We start from the raw sequence: 22,248 nt of genomic DNA on the forward strand, positions 1-22,248 counted from the left end.
TGAGTCAAATGAGACCCAAGTATATTTAAGTGGTGAATATATAAGTCCACAAAGAATGTATGAACAAAGTACTACTCAAAACTGTATGCAAACACATAAGTCATTGAATAAAGCTTGGCAATACAAATTGTCCCTTATAGCCAAGTGACAAGTAAAATACAGATAAATATAAGCTACATCAAAATATACATTAGAGAGTGTCCAAAGGGTGCAACCCTCGGGGTGGAGGGACATTTCTCCATTGGTCATGACTCTCAGCCCCAGTCTTGACACTAAGCCCCCTTTTAGTATGATAAAATGACCTTTGAGGCCGGATTCAGCAGCAGTGTAAACTGTGAACAATGTTAAGTATTATACGAGACGCAATGTTAATTAGTGATACAGTGATATACAGAAATCTGAAAACGTTGAAAGGCTGTGATTTAAAGCCTACTGTCAGTGGCCATTTGCGCCAAAAACCCCATGTTTGCATCTTTGCATCCTCACATATTGCTTCCGCACTTACAAAATCTACATTGATCTAGACCACCCGATCCCCTGCTCTGACATCTTTTTTGTATTCTTATTTCTTCTAATTCTAAAACAATGTGTTTTTTTTATAAATAAGCTAGCTCAATCTTGACTCGTTCAACTCAGGTTAACTCCGTACAAAAAATGATCAAAGCTTGAACACTTCAAACTCGGCTCATTCACCTCGATAGACAACCCTGGTCTGGAAGGGTGCAAGCAAAAGACTATATAAATGCCCGGGCCCGAACCCCCGACGCCAAATTTTCACAAGGCAAGAGAGAGAGAGAGAGAGAGAGAGAGAGAGAGAGAGAGAGAGAGAGAGAGAGAGAGATGACGACTATTCGAAGGTTTTGCTGTGACGATCTGCTCCATTTCGCTAATGTCAATCTTGACCACCTAACCGAGACGGTGACTCTCTCTCTCTATGTATATAAGGATTAGATCCTTCCAACTTCATCCAATTTCCAGGAATTTACAGAACTCTCTCTCTCGCTTAACATTTGAAGTTCATTTGTTGCTTTTGTCGATGGCGATGGCAGTTCAATATGTCGTTCTACATGACGTACCTGGCGCGATGGCCCGATTATTTCCACGTAGCCGTCTCCCCTGCTGGCAAACTCATGGGCTACAGTAAGACACTGCTCCCTCCCCATTCATTATTATATTGTTATACGAGCTTTCATTTCTTCCTCATCGGTTCCCTATTTCTCTCCTTCAATGTTTGATGTTGTTTTTACTTGCTTGTTGAATATTGATGAAATTGGGGAAAGCAAAACCGCAAAAAATTATCGGAAATGTTCGTTTTTATGAGCTTCTAACGACTTCGATATGAATCTCACGAAGAAGGTACTACCGTTTTCAACAACCTTAGAAGCCAGATTGTGCTTCCTTGATGAGAATTCTAAGTACCCAATCAATGCCGAATAGGTCCTAGACTATGATTCCTCGTGAGGAGTCGTAGGATTGCATGCCTGCTTTTTGGGGAGGCTTCATTGTGGGTCTTTGATCTAAAATCATTCTCGGGTTTCTTGGGGACGAGACAATTCCATCTTTGTCTTAACTCTTATGTTTGTCGTGCTAAAGCCGACTACCTACTGTTTGAATGCTTGAAGGTTTTCGAATCATGGTAACCGCTTTTGAAGTTCTTCATTAGCCAAGGGGTATAGGCCCTGTGTTTAACTGTTGATGCTCAACTTTGGAAGTTTCTTAGTCTCATTCATTGAAATAGACCAACTGTTTCAGGAATCTCCGAAGTATAGTTTATGTCTTTCCTATTGTGCTTGCAATTTTAAGGTGAATGTTGGTTCATATATATATATATATATATATAGGGAAAATATATGGTGGTTCTGTAACATGATACCATAAGGTGGTACGCACTCTTGTTTGCATAGATCTAGCCACCAAATGATGAATCTAACCGTACATATGTGTTTAGCATGATTTATTTACTACATTAGAAGGTTTTATCATGTGTAATACATCATAAGATTTCATTTTTGAGACCGTAAAAATCTACAGCTCACAATTCATGAAAATAAGGGTGGTTTAAAAATAGTATAAAACATCATATTTGAGTCAACTTTAACACATGAAAGTAATAAATAGCACATGCTAAACATGATCCAATGATTAGAATTTGTGTTTGGAGCCTAGATCTATGTAAATCAAGTGTGTACCACTATAGAAGCGCCCATATATATATTTGTAATCTGAAAAGAAGTTGGTTGGGAAAAATTAGAGGCCGTAGACAACTTCATCGTCCTTTGGATTGTCATCAATATATCTACCTCCTTCCATCTTGTTTGGTTTCAATTATGGATTCATTGGTGTTCTTCCAAGGCTCATTGATTGGTTCCCAAGATTGGCCACCTCCTCTTACTAATAAGGGCTGTGTTGATTCAAAGTCCTACCATGTGGTACTGCTAGTAGGGACGCTATTTGAGTTCAAACTTGTCCTGAAACTTCGTTCACATATGCAACCTTATTTAACTGTACATGAATTTGGGTTGGGCTGGAAATTCAGATTATTGTTACCTTTTAAAATTGTACCATGCTGCAGATTTGATTGCTTTCAACCACTAGTGGGTGGTGGTAGTTGTCCCATATGATCTTTTGTGCTGGATGTAGAAGTAGGATTCAGCTAGACTTCCTATATATCGGTAGCTGGAATTATTAGAAGACCTGTTTCTTAAAATTCTGTTCACTATTTTCAATCATTAGCGGTTGTATAAGAGATACCAACACTGTTTTATGTACGTGTTCATCATTGCCATTTCTAAATTCCATCATGCTGGTTGGACTGCTTTTGACAATGGTCAGATGTAGAAGTAGGTTGCAGCTACTCATGTTACTGTAGATGCTTGTGATACTCCTTATGTTCTGGAGAGCTGGTATTATTAAAAGTTTAAAACACCTATTTCTTGAAATTGTATTCATTATTTTTCTTTCATTAATGGTGGCAGAGGAGATACCTGTGTGGTTTATTCTTGAATACATTGCTGCAATATTTGAAGAGCATTTAGATTTTTCATATTTTTTAGACCTTGCTGCTTCTCATAGCCCAAAAGTTTGAATTAGTCGAGAGATTTCCTTTGAAATACTACAATAGAGTTCTAAACCTGAGACTTTTATCTCCAACTTCCCACTTTTTCTCACCGTCTTTTACGTATGACAGAATGGAACCAAACCACACACACCCCCTTCTTGTTTCATTTTTAAGAATGGGTGAATTTGAAACCCTGAAAGTTCTGCTTCCTGATAATGTACCAATACATGGTGCAAATTTGTGTTGCATGTTAAATAATAATAAAAAGATAAGGAGATTTTGGGAGTACTGTCATGTGAATATGTATGGCAGTCCATGAGCCAGTGATGGTCATAATAGATAAGGTACTAGTGTAGATCAAGGTCTTTAGTTAGGTTGCTTCCTCAGGGAGGATCTGTATTGAAGGGAGTCTATAAAGAGCAGTGACATTGTCCACCATTTGAGATTTCATTACCAGTTCCAGAAAATCTATTCAGAATTTTGTGTTTGTTTCATTCGATCTTTTCACCAGAACTAAAATTCTTAGAATCCTTAGGATTCATAAAATTCTAATTTAATTTGGAAGTTAGGCTGCTAATATTTCTTGTTCTAAGAGGGATATGAAGAATTCTGTAATCTTGTTGAACCAGCTTCTCTTTGTTTGTATACATAATGTAGTTTTATCTTTCCAAAATCACGTGTGAAGTTGGTCAATATTCACATAGGTTAGTCATTTGCCTAGAGTACTTTTAAGAATCATAAAGTAAAGAGCTAAAGTGGGTTGTATGACTAATCTTGATGCATTTCACATTATAGGATGTGATAAAAAAATAGGCTGTGCCATGGGGATGCTCCACTTTGCTCCAATGTTGTGTCGCCTTGTGCACTATTCTTAATGGAGACTACCCAGGAATAGCATATTCCCTTGTCCTTTAGCACTTTGCACATAGCAACATAAATTTGTTGGTCATTATTTCCTTACATTTAGTACAAAACATGTGACCAAGAAAAGCAGCACCACTTTTTAGAAATCAAAGTCCTGAATTCATGATACTATCTTGACTGCATAATTAGATTGTAATTAAATTAACCATATCCAAATCTGTAGTCCTGAATTTAAAATATGATCTTATTTACCTATTTTGTATTTTTTTTAATTCTTTTTCTTTTAAAATTAGTCAATAATTATATTACATTTCAATTTCAACTTAGTTTCATTATTTGACATTCCTAATTATAATGATCTAGGATTGATGCTTTATACAGACATCTACGAGTGTCTATGGCTGTGTTCTGGTGTCCTAATTTTTGTAAGTTATCGTATCATAGGAAGCATATCCATATTCTCTCCTGTTCATCCTTCTCCATGTGACATAGATTTATGGTCAATTCTAACAATTGGGGAACTTAACCAATGAAGGAACTTGTTTCCTAATTCTTAATTAAGAAACTATGACAAATCTTACTATATACTAAATAATAAACTTCTTAATTGAGTAGCGTGACTAAAATCCAATACTTACTAAAGTAGGGTATAACTAAAATCTGACCTCCATAAAGATAGACAATGGCAATTCCGGCTTTAGTGAGTGATTCATACAGTGGTTTAGAATATGAATATATACTGAATGTCATTTCTCCATGAATCAAGAGTTGCCCCAGTCTGATGTTGGCATCAAAAGTCATATCTGTTTGAAGTTTGCCTTCTACTTTTGACCACACCTTGTCTTGGTGTTTCATGAAGACTAGGTTAATTGTTCTACACCAAAACATGAGTATGCAATGTGCAATAACTCTTGTATGGTCCCTTACTAGGATTTCTTGTTCAGGACCATGCTGGTTTCACAATTAAGTAAATGAAATCGTTGAAGGGTGGTTTTGTTTAACTTGTGGACATTGGATCTAATATACAAGGCCACCAATAATAATCCTCTATATTTGCGATGCTTTCAGATGTGTAACGCCCCAAAAATCCAGGACTTGTAACTTTTAGAATAGTTTAGAAAGCTTTGAAATCATACAATAATCAGAGTTTAAATAATACTTCAGCGGAAAATGATATTTTTAAAACCACAAGTCAATGGACCTTGAGCGCATTACAGCGTAAACTTTCCTTTGTCAAATCCCGCACAACCATTGAAATCAAATGGTTTAGAAATGGAGTTTCAATAATTGAGAATTCGTTTGTTGAAACCAAGAAGAAGCTTACTAAAACAGTTTTATTAACTCACGGTTTAATAAAAGAGAAATTTTGAAACACACTTTATACCAAATTTACCAACATGTCCTCAGGAGCGAAACGTCAGGGAAAGAGCTCTATCTTGACCTCATCACGCCATCGTGCCATCGCAGACTGTATTACCTATCCATTACCTGCCCATAAAATGGGTCAGTTTCGCTAAAAACTGGTAGGTGCACAGACATGACAATATTGAACATAATTAAGCAGAATAATTTAATATGTCAAGTAAACAGACAATTATATAGCAATTTAATTTCAACAGATTCACAGAGCAACTATCATGAGCACAATGCTAAAATTATTACAAGCATTTTACTGGCACAAGTAGGCTAACTATTACAAGCAAAGCACTGCACAAGAAAGTTAACTAGCAAAATACAATGCTTCATCAACCACACACACAATTCTATAAGTATTGAACCTGTTGTACCCTATAACTTTCATACGTGCATAATTGAACACATTGTGTGATCGGATTTAAATTATGTTTCGATATTAACTGGCCAAGCGGGTACGCACAAGGGACGACTCTAGAAACATCCTAGACTGATCCGGGGGTTTATTATGCTATGTATTTTATGATAACCTGGATAACTGATTGAGTCCACACCTAAGGGGACGGTCGGTGACCAAAAGAGAAATCCCCAAAGCAGCATAAACAATGGATGCATCCCAAACATGGAGAGCTACCACCTAGGATAATTATGGTAGTCCCATTCTCCTAACTCCGATGACTGGGGAAGCCGAGTCTTTTGCTCGTAACTGCCATTAATGGTCTGTCCATCGAAGTTTTGTACCTTCCTGTCCTCTCTCCTGTCAGGAGTCAGCGATTCGAATGAGTACATCAGGGGTAGTTAACTGAAGACCCATTCTACATACTCTGGTCTTTCGACCAACTCGAGTATCTTGCCGGTGAAGGCGAAAACATCATTTATTTAGGTGATTACAACATTTTGTTATTTGCACTCATTGAGGTTGCCACAACCTACTCATCCAATCATCACAACGTAAGAAGACGTACTTGTCAAAAAGTATGGTCGTACTTGTCAAAAGTACGACTACGATGAAAGGAAAATGGTTCCACAAAAGAAACCCCAACAGATATCATCTGCAAAAGAATTAATACAACCCAGCCTGGTAAGATAAGTCTTGAATTCACTTCAACAACATTTTTCATATTTCATGATGCAAGGTCATCTCGGATCTCTCGTCCGATCAACAAAGTACTTAACATGTTGTGCATGTCTAAAAGTACGCTATACTGAACCAGGGAGGTGTGTGGGCTTCTCAAAAGGAACACCCAACACACAACTTCATAATGATCCAAAGAATAAAGGAGTGCTCATTTGACACGATTCATCCTTAAAAGCCATAATGCCACATTAAGTCATTCACGCAAGGCACAACACTATCAATCCTGCATCCAAAATTTATCTTAGTATCGATATGTGACACTAGATTGATAAATAAAGAATGGGTCCTTCAACAGAACCCCACTCATTCATATGCTCATGCCTCTGATCGGGGTTATTCGAATTGGGTTGCAACTCGAATCGGGGTTATAAAATATTTCTCCTAAGTGTGCGGACTTGGGAGGACTCAAATGCAACTTCGAAATCCTGCGAGGATTAAAACTTAACTTTGCAAAAGCTGTGCCATTTGAAGAGCACTAGGTTCGCAGGAGGAAACCCTCTTTTAAAGAACTGCAATGCACAAGTACAACTTTTAGTGTTTTGAAAACAACTGAATCATGATAGGCACAAGACTTCATTTATGTAAGTACATATTTACCATAAATGTGAGCATATGCAGGTTATAACATGATGACAAGCAACTCTCGACTTGCGATGCCGCACATCAAGCGAAAAACACATAAGTAACACACGAGGTGCCAAACCATACCTTGACCACTTAGATAGGCAAACACATAAGGTCATAAGTAATACACGAGACACGAAGTCGTACCTCACTCAAAGGAAACGTGCAGGCAAAAATGGATGCAAGCAAACAAGGGCATATGTATTTCAAGAAATACGAAACCACACCTCAACTCATAAGCAACTATGAAAAATAATGATCGAAGAATGAAATTGTACATCGACCCATAGGAACGTACATGCAAGTATATATGCAAGCAATTAAGGGCATAAGTATTGCAAGAAGTACGAAACCACCTTCAACCACATAAGCAAATACGCAAATTAATACTCAAAGAGTAAAATCATACCTCGACTCATAAATATGCAGTCAAGAAAATATGCAATGCAGAAACAATATAAATCTAAGCATACCTAGCATAGACATCTTAATTATTTCAACTTAAATAGGTTCATTTATTGCCCTTTGTGCGACTTTACCCTACCTCGGAATGTTGTGTAGCTGCGTACGCCTATGCGTGAGGATAATACGAGGGTCCGGCCGCGGAGCACGAACGGGACCTATTGCGTAAATCTGCAAGAGTGTGAGAGTTATAATGACGTAGTTGACAAAAAGAACAGAAGGGCAATGGTAAGACCTGCCCTGTCGGCGGAATCAAAAGAGTGGTAGGGGTATCGGCCCCTGACTGACCAAACAACGCATGACAGGGGCCTCGGCCCCTGTCTGACAGGACAGCGGATGGCAGGGGCCTCAGCCCCCGCCAGACAAAGCAGTGAAAGGCAGGGGCCGAGGCCCCTGCTGGCCAAATCAACGAATGACAGGGGTCTCGACCCCTGCCAGCCAAAACAACAAACGGCAGGGGTCTCGGCCCCTGCCTGCCAAAACATCAAACAGCAGGGGTCTCGGCCCCTGCCTAGCGAAATAAATAAATGGCAGGGGCCTTGGCTTCTGCTTGACAAAACAGCCAATGGCGGGGGCCTCGGCCCCTACCACACGAAAACAACAAATGGCAGGGACTTGGGTCCCTGCTTGACAATACTGGACGACAGGGGACTCGGCCCCTGCAAAACAATGAATGGCAGGGGCTTCAGTCCCTGCCAGACAAAACAGAAACTGGCAGGGGCCTCGGCCCCTCCCTGACGAAACGAAATAATGGCCTTGACGAAACAACAACAAAACAAGGGGAAAGGTGCGGCAAGGGGGAATAAGAGGGCACGACACAGGCGGTATGTCGTATGTCGGCCACTCGGCAAGCCCTCAAGGAGAGGGAAAAAAAGAGGAGGGGGTGCCGCAGTGGTGACTGGCCCCTTGATGGCTCTCCGACAACCTCAAGAGAGTGGGGGAGACGAAAGGGAGGGACGACGATGGGGAGGTCGTCAGCTCTGGTCGCCGAAGAAACGAGAGATGGGAGAGGCGGAGGAGGAGACTGAGGAGATAGAGGGCGTACCTGGAAGGGGGGCGCCGTCGGCAGGCAGACGAGAGAAGAAGGAGCGAAGGCGAGGTGGCTGGCGGCTTTGCTCGCCGGCGACAGCAGTCGCAGGGGGGGGACGAGGGGAGACGACGGGGTTGTAGGCGAGGCTGTCGCCCATAGGGAACGAGAAGGGGGCGGGGCATCGATCCTCTCCTCCCGCAACGCTCTTAAAGAGCTCGGGGAGGGGCGACAAATGGGGAAACCCCGATGGGTTTCCCTTATCGGGTCGAAGGCACGGTGGGGTGCGGCGCACGGGAGAAAGACCTCCTGTGTCGGGTTATGAAACCCTAATGATGACGGGCCCGGGTCGGGTTCGGACCCGACCCGGCCGGGTCCGATTTTTTTTTTTAACGTGGGTTTTACAACATGACCATCATTTTGGTAAAAGCGCGTAGGGCAAAAAAGATTTTGTAAATACAACAAAAATCTATATTGCATAAGTGCCTATATCATTGCAATGACGTAGGCTGATTGCACTAAAGGACTGTGTGTAATATCATGTATTTTTTCATGATTTTTAAAATTGAAAAAATATAAATTTTGAATTATATATTTATTTAAAATTGATAAAATCGTGGGAAAATATATCAAAATATTGGTGACATCAGCTTGGTCTGGGCGTAGCCTAGAGCCCACTGACAGGACCTAGTTGAGCTAATTATAATTTGAGAATTTTGGGTTTTTAACTTTTAAATTTAAGCAAAATTTGAGCGAAAATCAAGTTAAATTCAGGCAAAATTTGAAAGCGAAAATCAAGTATGACCACCGTTAGATCCGCCTCAAAATATAGATCGCGTTGGTGACTTGTTTTTTCTGAAATCGAATTACGATTGGCCTGAAAAATGCATTTGTAAAAAATGATCGACCTCTATTTTTGACATTGGATCAAACTGGATCCACTCCGTTTGATCCAAGTTAATATGGATCTGGACCGTCTAGGATCCATATTGACTAGGTTCTGGTCCAGGTAGGATCCATGTAGATTTAGATATGGATTTGGATCTTAGATCAACATCTAGATCCGAAATCCATCCATGACTATTTTAAAACCTTAAAATCAACTTTTAAATACAATAGGATGAGGTAGAGTTCTACCTCGGGTAGAACTCTACATCATAGAGCCTTCTAGAGGGGTGCGACACCCTCTAGAATATTCTTTAGAATATTAATTAAAAATAAATAATAAAAATTAATTACAAGATAAATATCTAGAAGAGTTAGAGTTCTACTAATGTAGAACTCCACTCTCTAAGGATAGGTCTAGAGGGGGTGTCACCCCCCTTCTAGACCTATTCAAAGCATATAAAAGAGGCTAGGATCTCCCTCTCTCTAGAACTCGTGTTCTAGAGAGAGAGAGAGAAGTGTGAAACAAAAATCATGTGAGGGCTTAGAGAAAAAAAAAGAAAGGAGATAAAAGAAAGAAAAAAAGAAAGAAAGAAAGAAAGAAAAGAAGAAAAAGAAGAAAAAGAAGAAAAAGAAGAAAAAGAAGAAAAAGAAGAAAAATATTTTTTCTCGAAGCATCCATCGACTTTTCTATCTTTTTCACGCTACAAATCAAGGTATAGGTTTCTCTCTCAATTCGCACGGGACGGAACATGAATAAACTGATTTATGTATAAGTATTAGAGGGAAAAGGGGAAATCTGCCTTTAATATATATATATATATATAGGTTGATTTCTTTATGACTGTCGATTTTCCCTTCTGCATCTAAATATGAAAATATGCATGTCAAATATATATGTTGATTTTCTTGGCCCTGTATCTAAAGATATGCATATAGTTTCAAGCTTGCCGATTTTAATATCCATGCATCCGATTATGTAATGGTTGTTTTCAGATTTGTTGATTTCTAAATACTCATAAATCTGAATTCATATTTGTCGATTTTCTCATATTCATGCAAATCTGAATATATATATATATATATATTCCAGGTTTGTCAATTCTTACAAATCTGAATATGTTTTGTGATTTAGATTTGTAGATCACGTATTTGAATATTTTTTTTATGATTTAGATGTGTCGATCATGCATCTGAATATATATTATGGTTCAGATTTGTTGCATTCCTTTTTCCAGGCATATATATATATATATATATATATATATTCAGGTCTATCAACCCTTTTGATTATTGAATCTGAATATTTTGTTTGATTTAAATTTTGCCGAGTTGCATATGCATGCATCTGAATATCTTTTTACTGTTTCAGCCTTAACGAGTTTAGCATGCATGCATCTGATTATCTTTTACTATTTCAGACTTAACAAGTTTACTATACGTGCATCTGAATATTGTTTCTTTGGTTTAGATTTGCCGAGTACATGTACATATTGTTTTGGTTCAGATCTGCCGAGTATATTTACATATTGTTTTGGTTCAGATCTGCTGAGTACATATTGTCTTGGTTCAGATTTGCCGAATCACATGCTTATATTGTATTGGTTTAGATCTGCCAAATCACATGCATATACTGTTTTGGTTCATATCTGCCAAGATATATATATTTATATTATTTTGAATCAGATCTGCCGAGATGCATGCTCATGCATCTGCATACATTTTTATGTTCAGTTTTATCGAGTTTAGCACTGATATATATGCAGACCAGCATGTATAGTTGTGCACACAGGTCTGGCCAAACCATGTACATGATTACGATAATGTAGATCAGCCAGTGTGTTGTCCATGTGAGTACACAGGTCTGGCCGACCCATGTACATAATTACGATTATATACATGGATCAACTAGCATGCTGCCCACTTGGTATAGGTCTGGCCGACTCATATACATGTTTGTGAGCATGTACACGGATCAGCTAGTAAGGCTGATACATGTTTGATTGTGGTCTGGCCGACCCATATACATGGATCAGCCAACATGATTCTGATCATGTACATGAATCAACCCCAGCTATTGGTTTGATTATCGGACCAGCTGTGTATGGTTTTGTGATGACAGATACACGTATATGATTGTGATTGGATTATGTATTTTTTGAATTAATACATAAGCTTGATTTGACCAGTTTGCAATTGTGCATATCATACACATGAATATGAAATTAATTTGATGATTGCATGACCGTGATCATTTGCATGTTTGGTTGATTATGCATGAAATTAATCATGAATGGTGTGTTAGTGGTCAGATGTGAACCACTGCGGGCTATGTAGGCTAGGAATATGTGTTGCTCCAATTGTTTTTTATTTTATTTATGCATTGCAAAATTTATTTTTAAAAATTGCTGGTTTTTCAAATTTAATTGCACCCTTAATTTGTAAAGGTCAAGGCTTACAATTTGTTGGTTTTGCATGTTAATTTGCAAAATGGTTATTGTGTAAAAAACTTGAAATTTATTTGAAAATATAAAATAGACCAAATAATGTAATTAATCTCTTCTTTGATGTCCCTTTTACAGTGTGAGAATCTTGAATGGCGGTCATGGGCGACCATGAGGATAATAAAACTCCATGTGCGATTGTGCCCCTGAACCCGATATAGTGGTTCACCTTCGGACCACGGTTATAGGGAAATTCAGCCACTTTACCTGGGGGTGTTGTTGACTCGGCTGTAGTTATTGATATACCAAGGAAGTGACGTTAGTGAATGTTGATTTCCCTAATGTCCCAACATTAGATGTTGATTTCTAATATTCTGATTGATGATGTTGATTCCTGATATCAGTCGAGAAACAAGTGTGAAACTCAGTAATAAAATACAAATTGTGTGTTAAGCTATAACTGGGAACCCATCTTGAACTTCGGGAATTTGTGCCCATTTTGAGTATCTGCGAGTTTAAGAAAAACTGAATTAAATTTGTGTTCATTTAATAAGGACATACATGCAAAAACAACTCTGATAAATAACTTAATAAGTTATTCATGCATGTGCATTGAATCATGTATATTTTACTGTTCAGCATGCATTTATGCATATTTGACTTTGCATAATATTTGTTTCTGCATGACATTTGGTTGAATGCTTGAATGGTAACATGATTGTGGTAAGTTATTGTTTGTGATATTCCTTTGAAATTTATGCATGAATTTGTTTATGCTATTTTCTTACTGTTTGGGTTTTTAGAGGAATTCATACAAGGACTTCGATGCTTACCCGTTTTCTTAAGACTGTTTTACAGGCACAAATGCTCAGTGATATCTCAGACTGGCTAGCTGGAGGCTATGAGAGTTAGTGATGGCGTTCTGGGTTCTGACAGGATGACTCAAATTGAGATAGACAATTTTTGTGTCTTTGATATTTGACTTTTGATTAATTAATAAAGTTTGATTTATTACTTCGTTTGATTTAATGCACAGTATGGTTTGTGATTTGGTATATTAAATTTATGATGCTCCGAATCCTTGAGAATGTTCTCCGCAATTGTTTAAAAAAAATTCCACTATTTTCGAGGGTCATTTGGGGTCGTTACAGAGTTGGTATCAGGGCTTAGTTAGATCTGTCAGAACAATCACCTTGAAAGTCACAAACTCGTTCTCCAGAAGCGGTCTCTACATCACTGATAAAGAGCTATCTTGTAAAATTTTGTTTTTTTACTGTCTTGAAATTTGTGAATTTCTATATTTTGACTGTAGGGATGAATATATTTAAATCAATGTGATTTAAATTTCTGTGTTTGTTGTGATTGTGCTTGTTGTTCTCGATCAATTCTAAGGGGCATGTTTGATCAGGGGTACGAAATTACTAATAAATCTTGTTGAATTTGTGTTATAGATGTGTGTTCGTACCCATGCTTCTTCTTTTAGCACTCCAGTTGACTGGCAGGAGTAGAGGGACTTTCTTACAAATGCCCTCAACACGTTGTCGGCGACAGTCATTGCACATGTCCAGGTGCAAATGGCACAACTGATGACATGTGTTCACCCTACATCGATTACTGTGAACACTAGTGTGGTCACGTATGAGAAGTTCCTGAAGTTGGACCCGCCAACTTTTTTAAGAAAGGCTGACCTAGAGGCATCTGAAAGCTGGGTCGAAGAGATAGAGAGGGCATTCCGCGTCCTGCGTGTGCTCGAGGACAGGCAAATTGATTTTGGCATGTACTGGCTGAAGGGCGATGCCAAAAAGTGGTGGGATAACCCTGCTACAGGTGAAGTTTGTTAGAGTTGAGAGTATTCCCTTGGAGACATTCAGGGGAAGTTCTTGGAGGCGTATTTCTCTTCCTATGCCTAGGAGTGCATGCAACAATAGTTTCTCGAGCTCGTACAAAGGAACGTGAGTTTGGTGGACTACACCACCAAATTTCGGGGCCTAGAGCGGTACTGCCCGAACCTATTCGCAGACGACAAGGCGAGGGAAACTAAGTACGTATACAGATTGAAGGATGGTCTTCGGGTTGGCATCATGACTAGCCGACCAACCACATTCACTGATGCGATAGAGTCTTCGTCTATCTTGAACGAGGATTAGGAGAGGTTCAAGGGTGGATCGCAGAAGAAAGGAGATAACGACAATGGCAGTGCACGGAAGAACCTACTTGCGAATAACAAGGTGCGGGGCCAAGAGGCAGAAAACCCAGTAGGGTAACCGACAGGGGACCCAATAGAGGCAACAACCGGAGAATGCTCCTTCGGTTTATAAGCGGTGAAACATGAGCCATCTTTAGGGTTCTTGTTTGCTTTTCAAGGGGGTTTGCTACCAGTGCCAGGGGGTAACCCATTCGTTTATATCTTCGTCTTTTGCTGGACTGCTTGACCTTGTACTGTCTAGCCTAGATAAGACTCTTGACGTGATGTCTCCGATGGTCGTGTCTACTCGATATGGGAAGTGCCTTCCTGCAGTTTGAGTTGTTATCGAGGGGCGTGAGTTGTCGATCGACTTAGTCATACTAGATATGACTTTGTACGATGTCATTCTAGGTATGGACTAGTTGTCCAGACATAATGTGACTCTTCTGTGTCGGGGTAAGAATGTTTTGTTATAGCGCCTCGACTTGTCTCCGCTGGTGTTTCAGACGACTAGGCTTGTGAGTGAGGTGAAGATCGTCTCGGCTATGAAGATCTTGAAGTGCCACAAGCAGTGTTATGTGGTGTTCTTGGCCAGTGTGTTCGCCATGGATAGTCAGGAGACACCTTTGGAGCAGTTGGGCATGGTATACGAGTTTTCAGATGTCTTTTTAGAGGATCTACCAGGTTTGCCACCTCACAGGGAGATCGAGTTGGTGTCTGGCATGGCATCAGTGTCATGTGCACCTTATCGCATGGCACCTGCAGAGCTAGTTGAGTTGAAGAAGCAATTGCAAGAACTTCTTGACAAAGGTTTCATCAGGCCGAGTGTGTCACCCTGGGGTGCACCAGTTCTATTTGTCAAGAAGGATGGATCTATGCGACTCTGCATAGACTACCGCATGCTTAATCAGGTTACCGTGAAGAACAAGTACTCTTTGCCTAGGGTTGATGATTTGTTTGACCAATTGAGCACGACAAAGGCGTTCTCCAAGATCGATCTTCGTTCAGGGTACCATCAATTGCAGATCATGGTAGACGATATTCCGAAGACTGCGTTCAGGTCCAGATACGGGCACTATGAGTTCTTGGTCATGTCTTTTGGACTCACCAATGCCCCTACAACGTTTATGAACTTGATGAATCATGTCTTCAGGTTGTAGTTGGATCAGTTTGTCATCGTGTTCATTGATGACATCCTGATATATTCTGAGAGCGTGGAGCACCGAGAGTACTTGCGGATTTTGTTGCAGACACTAAGGGAACATAAGCTGTATGTTAAGTTCTCTGAGTATGAGTTTTGGCTCGATAGGGTAATGTTCATTGGCTACGTGATATCTGAAAAGGGCATAGAGGTGGATCCAGTCAAGGTAGAGTCAGTGTTGTCTTTGGAGCAGCCCAAGACAGTGTCAGAGGTTAGGAGTTTCTTGAGATTGGCGGGCTACTACTGTCGATTCATACATGACTTCTCGCGTATGGCTGCTCCGATGACTCGACTTTTGCAGAAGGGGGTTAAGTTTGTTTGGTCACCTCGGTGTGAGAAGAACTTTCAGGAGCTGAAGATGAGGTTAACTTCAACCCCTAGTGTTGTCTTTGCCTTCTGGGACAGGAGGGTTCGTAGTGTACAACGATGCTTCGGGGATCGACCTCCAGTGGTTGTGTTTTGATGCAGCACGAAAAGGTCATCGCTTATGCTTATCGGCAACTGAAGGTGCACGAGAAGAACTATCCCATGCATGACTTGGAGTTAACAGTTGTTGTCTTTGCACTGAAGATTTGGCGCCACTACCTGTATGGGGAGTAGTTCGAGGTTCTGTCTGACTACAAGAGCCTCAAGTATATTTTCATATAGCGGGATCTGAACTTGAGACAATGTAAGTTGTTAGAGTTTCTCAAAGACTATGAGTTCACCATCACTTACCACCTAGGTAAGGCGAATGTAGTGGCAGACACGCTTAGCAAGAAGACATCGGTCACGACATTCAGCTTGATTGGTCATGGTTGGGGCTTGCTTGAGGAGTTTGTCAAGTGGCAGCTATTTGCAGACGAAGTTGGATGCATCCTTTGTGTAGGGATGAAGGCGCAACCTGAGATTATATATCGTATTGAGGAGCTTCAGTCGGCCAATTCAGACTTCAAGGGGTTATGCGTGAATGCCTAGAAGTGTTTGAGGAACTTAGTTTTGTCGTAACCGATCACGTATTTGTTTGGATTTCTTCTACGAAGAGTGTTTTCAGGTTTGGGAAGAAGGAAAAGTTGAGCCCTCAGTTTGTTAGACTTTTTGAGATTCTTGAGTGCGTTGGTGATTCAACCTACCGTGTGACGCTTTCTCTTCAGTTTTCTTAGATTCACGTATTTCATGTGTTGATGTTGAGGAAGTATGTGCTTGACCCTTCACACGTGATTCACTATGAGGCGGTCGAGGTACAACTTGACTTGATGACAGAGGAGAGACTAGTGGAGATTGTGGATCGTCAGGAGAGGACACTTCGTAGTAGGACAATCTCATTCGTGAAGGTGCGTTGGCAACATCATGGACTAGACGAGTGCACCTGGAAGCCCGAGGCCAATATGCGTAACCACTACCAACATTTATTCGCTACATTTTTAATTTTGCAAACGAAATTCTTTTAAGGGAGTAGAGATGTAATATCGTGAAATTTTTCATGATTTTTAAATTCGAAAATTTGATTTTTAACCAAGTATTTAATAAAAATGATAAAATCGTGGAAAAATATCTTTAAATATAGGTGACATCAGCTGGGTCTAGGCGTGACCTAGAGCCCACTGACAATACCAAAATGAGACAATTAAAGTTTGAGAAAATTTTTGTTTTAACCTTTAAATTTGAGTAAAAATTGAGCAAAATTCAGGCGAAATTCAAAGGCAAAAATCAGGTATCTATACCGTTAGATGCATCTCGTAATTCTGAGCACGTTGGTGCCCTGTTTTTCTGAAATTGAGTTACGGTTGGCTCGAAAATCACATTTTTCAAAAATGACCCGCCTCTATTTTTGCCTTTCTCTACACTGGATCCACTCCATTTGATCAAAGTTAATATGGATCTGGACCCAGTCCAAGACCCATATCAACTAGGATCTAGTTCTGGTAGGATCCATATGGGTTTTGGATATGGATTTTGATCTTGAATCTGGATCCGAAATCCATATATGGCCAATTTAAAACTTTAAAATCAATTTAAAGTTTAATTTGAGTTGGTAGAGTTCTACCTGGAGTAGGACTCTACTATAGAAAAAATTAATTAAAAGAGGGATTATCTAGAGGGCTCAAGAGGGGACGTCACCTCTAGATAGACTTTCTAGATATGAAGTTAGTTAAAAACAAAAAAAATAGAGGATAACATAGCATAAAAGGGGCAGTTTTTCCCTCTAGAAACTCTTGTTTCTAGAGAGAGGGAGAGAGTTAGAGAGAGAGAGTGGAAGGAACCCCAAATTTGTTGGGGAGAGAGAGAGAAGGAAAAAAGGAAAAGAAAGAAAGGAAGAAAATGAGAAGAATAGAAAAGCGAGGAAGAAATCCAACTTTCTCACTATACTTCCCTCGTTTTTTCCGATCTTTTTGTACATTCAATTAAGGCACAAGTTTCTCTCTAGGTTCTTACGGGAAGAAATAGTTTTAAATCTGGTTCATGTATGAGTTTAGATGGGAAAGAAAAATCTGATTTAAAAATATGTATAAGAATATGTATTAAGTCACGATTTCATATATTTTTGATTTGATGTGAGCATGCTATCGATTTTTCCTTGTTTAAGCATGTGTTAACCTATGTTTAAGCTATCGATTTTTGTTTTTAGCCAAGCATGTTGAATATATACATGTATATGTATCAACCTTGATATTTGATGAATCTTGTTCATGTTTTGAAAAAAAGAATAGATATGCATTGATTGGATCAGTCTTGTTGATATGTTTTTGATGTTGAGAGCATCTTATCAAATTGCCGATGTGTTGCATGAGCAATCTGATCAGACTGCTGTCGTGCACAGGTTGTGCAATCTGATAAGATTGCCGATGTGTTTGAGCAAGCGCAATCTGATCAGATCGGCACCATATGTGGGGTGTAGTCTGATCAGACTTGCTGTGTGTGTAGTCTGATCAGACCTGCCACAAGTGATTTTGTTATGCCTATTAAGACTTGCCCATATATGTTATCTTTATGACTATTATGATATTTGAATATGTGTCATTTTAATGAGTGATATCAAATCTGATTATGTGTTATATCGATGTCTGTCATCAGATTTGATTATGTATTTTTTTGATGACTGTTATCGAATCTGATTTTATGCTATATTGTTCACTCTTATCAGATTTGAATACATGTTATTTTGTGGACTGTTATCAAATCTGATTTCCTATTACTTGATGACTGTTATTAGATTTAAATATATGTAACTATGTTGGTCGTGATAAAATCTTATTGTATGCTGTTTTGTTAGATGTGACCGATATATATATATATATATATATATATATGTGTGTGTGTGTGTGTGTGTGTGTGTTGTTTTGATGACACTTATCCAATCTGGTTATGTTGTAATTTGAGGACTGTCATTGGATTTAACAATATGCTATAGTTGCAGGTTGTTATCAGATCTGATTTTTATGCTAGTTTGTTAGCTGTTATCAAATCTGATGACACGTGGTTTTATTAACTGTTATCAGACCTGATGACACGTGATTTAATTGCCTTTTATCAGATCGGATTACATGTTATCTTGTTGGCTGGTATCTGATATGATTTCATGTTAATTTGTTGACTGTTATCGAATCTGATCGTATGTTATTTTTGTTAAAATACATGTAATCAATATATATATATATATATATATATATATATATATATATATATATATATATATATATTCAATCATACCGATAAGGGTATTCTTTTAATTCTGTCCAATAGGGACATTGTAGTCTTTTTTCATTTTTGTTTTTCTTTTCTTATTTTCCTTTTTATTTCTTTCCTTTTTCTGTTTTCTTTTTCCAAAAAATGCATTTAATGTTATTCACATTGGGGGTCCCAACTAAGAGTCGTTGGCCCCCCAACGGTCACAATTGTGACCGTTGGGAGCCGAACAACACCTTGTTGGGCCTCCCAATGTAGTCTCTCTCTCTTACTTTTCTCCCTCTCTCTCATTCCTTCTTGCTTATAAATAAGTGGGGTATCCCTCTTTGTAAAGCATTGGCTTCTTCAAGCCCTTTCTTTCATTTATAAGAATTTATGTTTGCAAGCCATTGTTGGCTTTTGTGTATGTCCTTTTTTGGACTTGTTCTTTTGCTTTTTATATGTGAATGTCCATTGTAGGGCATTGTTTTTATTTTTGCATATTTCATTACATTGGTATCAGAACCAGGTTTATGCTCTTGATTCTTGATATAGCTAGTTGACTAGTTATATTTTTCATTTTGTATTTCTCTTTCTTGGTTTGTCTTCTTGAGTTTAAAAATGGAAGGAGAACAAAATATTGATTTCTCTTTCAAACTTAATGGTTCTAACTAGATGATGTGGGCCGCCGCCATGGAAAACAACCTCAAGGGTAAAAAGCTTTGGGGATACGTCATGGGCATTATTCCGGAACCGCAACTCCAACTCACCAAGATGGATGGTAATAAAGAAAAAGCTCTTGAAGGAAATGCCCGCATGAAGGCCATTAAAGATCACCAATCTAAAGTGGAAGATTGGGAAAGCAAGCTTGCAAAAATTCTTGCTTGGTTCATGAACAACGTGGAGCTTAAAATTTGTGCCAACATTGCTAAATTTTGGATGACAAATGAAGCATGGTTCTTTATGAAAGGTATGTATACTCAAAAATATCTTGCTCGTCAATTCTTTCTCCAAGAAAAAATCTGGACTATTAAGCAAGGGGAAATGGGTGTAAGAGATTGCTTTAGCACCCTTGAACCCTTATGGGATGCTATCTCTACTAGAACTAAAGTGGGTTTCTAGTGAAAATATGGAACTAAGAAGAGAACAAATGAAAAAAGAACACTTTTTCCAATTTCTACATGGGTTTAGGCCCGAATATGAACAAGTTAGATCTTACCTACTTCATAGATCTAAGCCTCTTCCTTTTGAAGATGCCATATCCGAAATATGCCAAGAAGAAACTCGTATTGGCATGATTAAGGAAGGAGATGAAGTTTTGGCCGTGTCTAAACCCGACAATCATGTGAAAGCCTATAAGCCTCCACACTTTGAGAGGCAAAATAACTATAATGACAACTATAGAAAAGTCATTTGCCATTATTGCCAAGAACCGGGTCATATAAGACCTAATTGTCCTAAGCTAAATGAAGCACTAAAAAGTAAGGTTGCCTTCGTTGAAGAAATTACTCAAAAGAAGGAGGAGACTATCAAAGGGAAGGAGTTTTTCTCTCTTGCTCAACTATCTGAAGCACTTCAAATTCTACTCAAATCGCCATCAACTTCGGGTGCCGCCATAGCTTCTTCTTCTCTTCCAGGTATGTCTTCTTGGATTCTTGATTCTGGAGCTTCCTTTCATATGACCCCTCTTAAAAATGGGCTTTCCGATTTGTGTAATAACTCTAAAAACTCTTATGTTTCAACCGCCGATGGTACATCTTTACAAGTAAAAAGTTTTGGAACTTTAAATTTTTTCAAAGATTTCTTTGTGCCAAACGTAAGAGTGGTACCTCAACTTAATTTAAATCTCCTTTCTGTTTCTCAAATATGTGATCATGGATGTGAAATCTCCTTCTCAACTAAGGATTGCTTTATACAGGATCTCCGGTCCGGGAAGCAGATTGGGCAAGGCCATAGGAGGGGAGATCTCTATTACATGAGCAACTTGAAACTCCCCACTAAGTCTTTTTGTAACCATGTCCAAGATAAAAATATTGAAATTTGGCATCAAAGACTTGGACATCCAAGTTTCTCAAAAATGTACTCCTTTCCTTTTGGAAAGAAATTTTGTAATGAGAAACATTTTGTTTGCAATAATTGTATTTTTGAAAAAATGAAATCCACTCCTTTTCCAAATAAAACTTTTGTGTCCAAAAGACCTTTTGAGTTAGTCCATTTGGATGTTTGGGGCCCTTCTTCGGTCATATCGAAAGGAGAATACTCCTATTATGTTACTTTCATTGATGACTACACTAGATATGTGTGGATCTATTTTTTCAATTTAAAATCCGAAGTCTTTGACTTCTTTAAGAAATTTCATATGATAGTCAAAAATCAATTTTCAAGTAATATCTCTACTCTTAGATCCGATTCGGGTGGAGAGTATCTATCAAATGAATTTTAAAATTATTTGGAAACAAATGAAGTTTGTCATCAAAGATCATGTCCTAGGACTCCCCAACAAAATGGTCTAGCCGAAAGAAAACAGACACATTTTGGAAACCACTAGGACACTTCTTATTTCCAAAGAAATTTCAAAGAATTTTTGGGCCAAAGCCGCTTTAACTTCAACTTACTTGATAAATAGAATGATATCTTCATCCTTACAAAATACATCTCTATATGAAAAATTATTTGAAAGAACACCCGATTTCAATAGATTAAGAATTTTTGGGTGTAAATATTTTGTCCTTACACATAAAAGAGATAAATTATCTCCTAAAGCTATTGAATGTGTTTTCTTAGGATATGGAGAAAATCAAAAGGGTTTTAGATGCTTCGACCTTAAAAATAATAAACTATATGTGTCTAAAGATGTAACCTTTTTAGAAAATGAAAATGGTTTTGAGAAAACTAAAGATATTGACGAAAGCGAATATGCTTTCTTATTTGATCTTCTCTCTTGACTACTCAAGAAGAGGAAATCTCTAATGATTTGTTGAATGATCTAGAGGATATTCCTCTTGACAATGTTATAGATGAAAGTGATAGACCAATCCAAACCTATGTTAGGCGTGGTCAACAAACTCAAATGAGCGCCTTAGAAAAATACTCTCAAGGATCCAACATAGAAGAAATCTCTTTAAGGAGATCCGGTCGGATCTCCAATCCTCCTAATAGGTTTGTTTCCTATGAGTCTCTAACACCAAAGTATAGAGCGTGTCTAATTGCGTTACACTCTTTCCATGAACCTTCACATTGTAATGAAGCCAAAAACATTCCCCAGTGGGTTGAAGCCATGAACTTAGAACTCAGTGCCCTTG

The 22,248-nt window shown here is 38.6% G+C and overlaps 1 protein-coding gene across 1 annotated transcript in view; it reads left to right on the top strand.

Moving 5' to 3' along the window:
* Positions 1 to 788: 788 nt before the first annotated feature.
* Positions 789 to 22,248, top strand: part of LOC149815948 (Acyl-CoA N-acyltransferases (NAT) superfamily protein) — a 62,099-nt gene continuing 40,639 nt past the window's right edge. The window contains exons 1-2 of the mRNA XM_089988966.1: positions 789 to 918; positions 1,050 to 1,140. Coding sequence (XP_089845092.1) covers positions 841 to 918; positions 1,050 to 1,140 — 169 coding nt within the window. The 5' untranslated portion in view covers positions 789 to 840. The remainder of the gene's footprint in view (positions 919 to 1,049; positions 1,141 to 22,248) is intronic.

The sequence above is a fragment of the Nuphar pumila genome, chromosome 15, assembly GCF_984573655.1.
Source record: "Nuphar pumila chromosome 15, dmNupPumi1.hap1.1, whole genome shotgun sequence".
Lineage (NCBI taxonomy): Eukaryota > Viridiplantae > Streptophyta > Magnoliopsida > Nymphaeales > Nymphaeaceae > Nuphar > Nuphar pumila.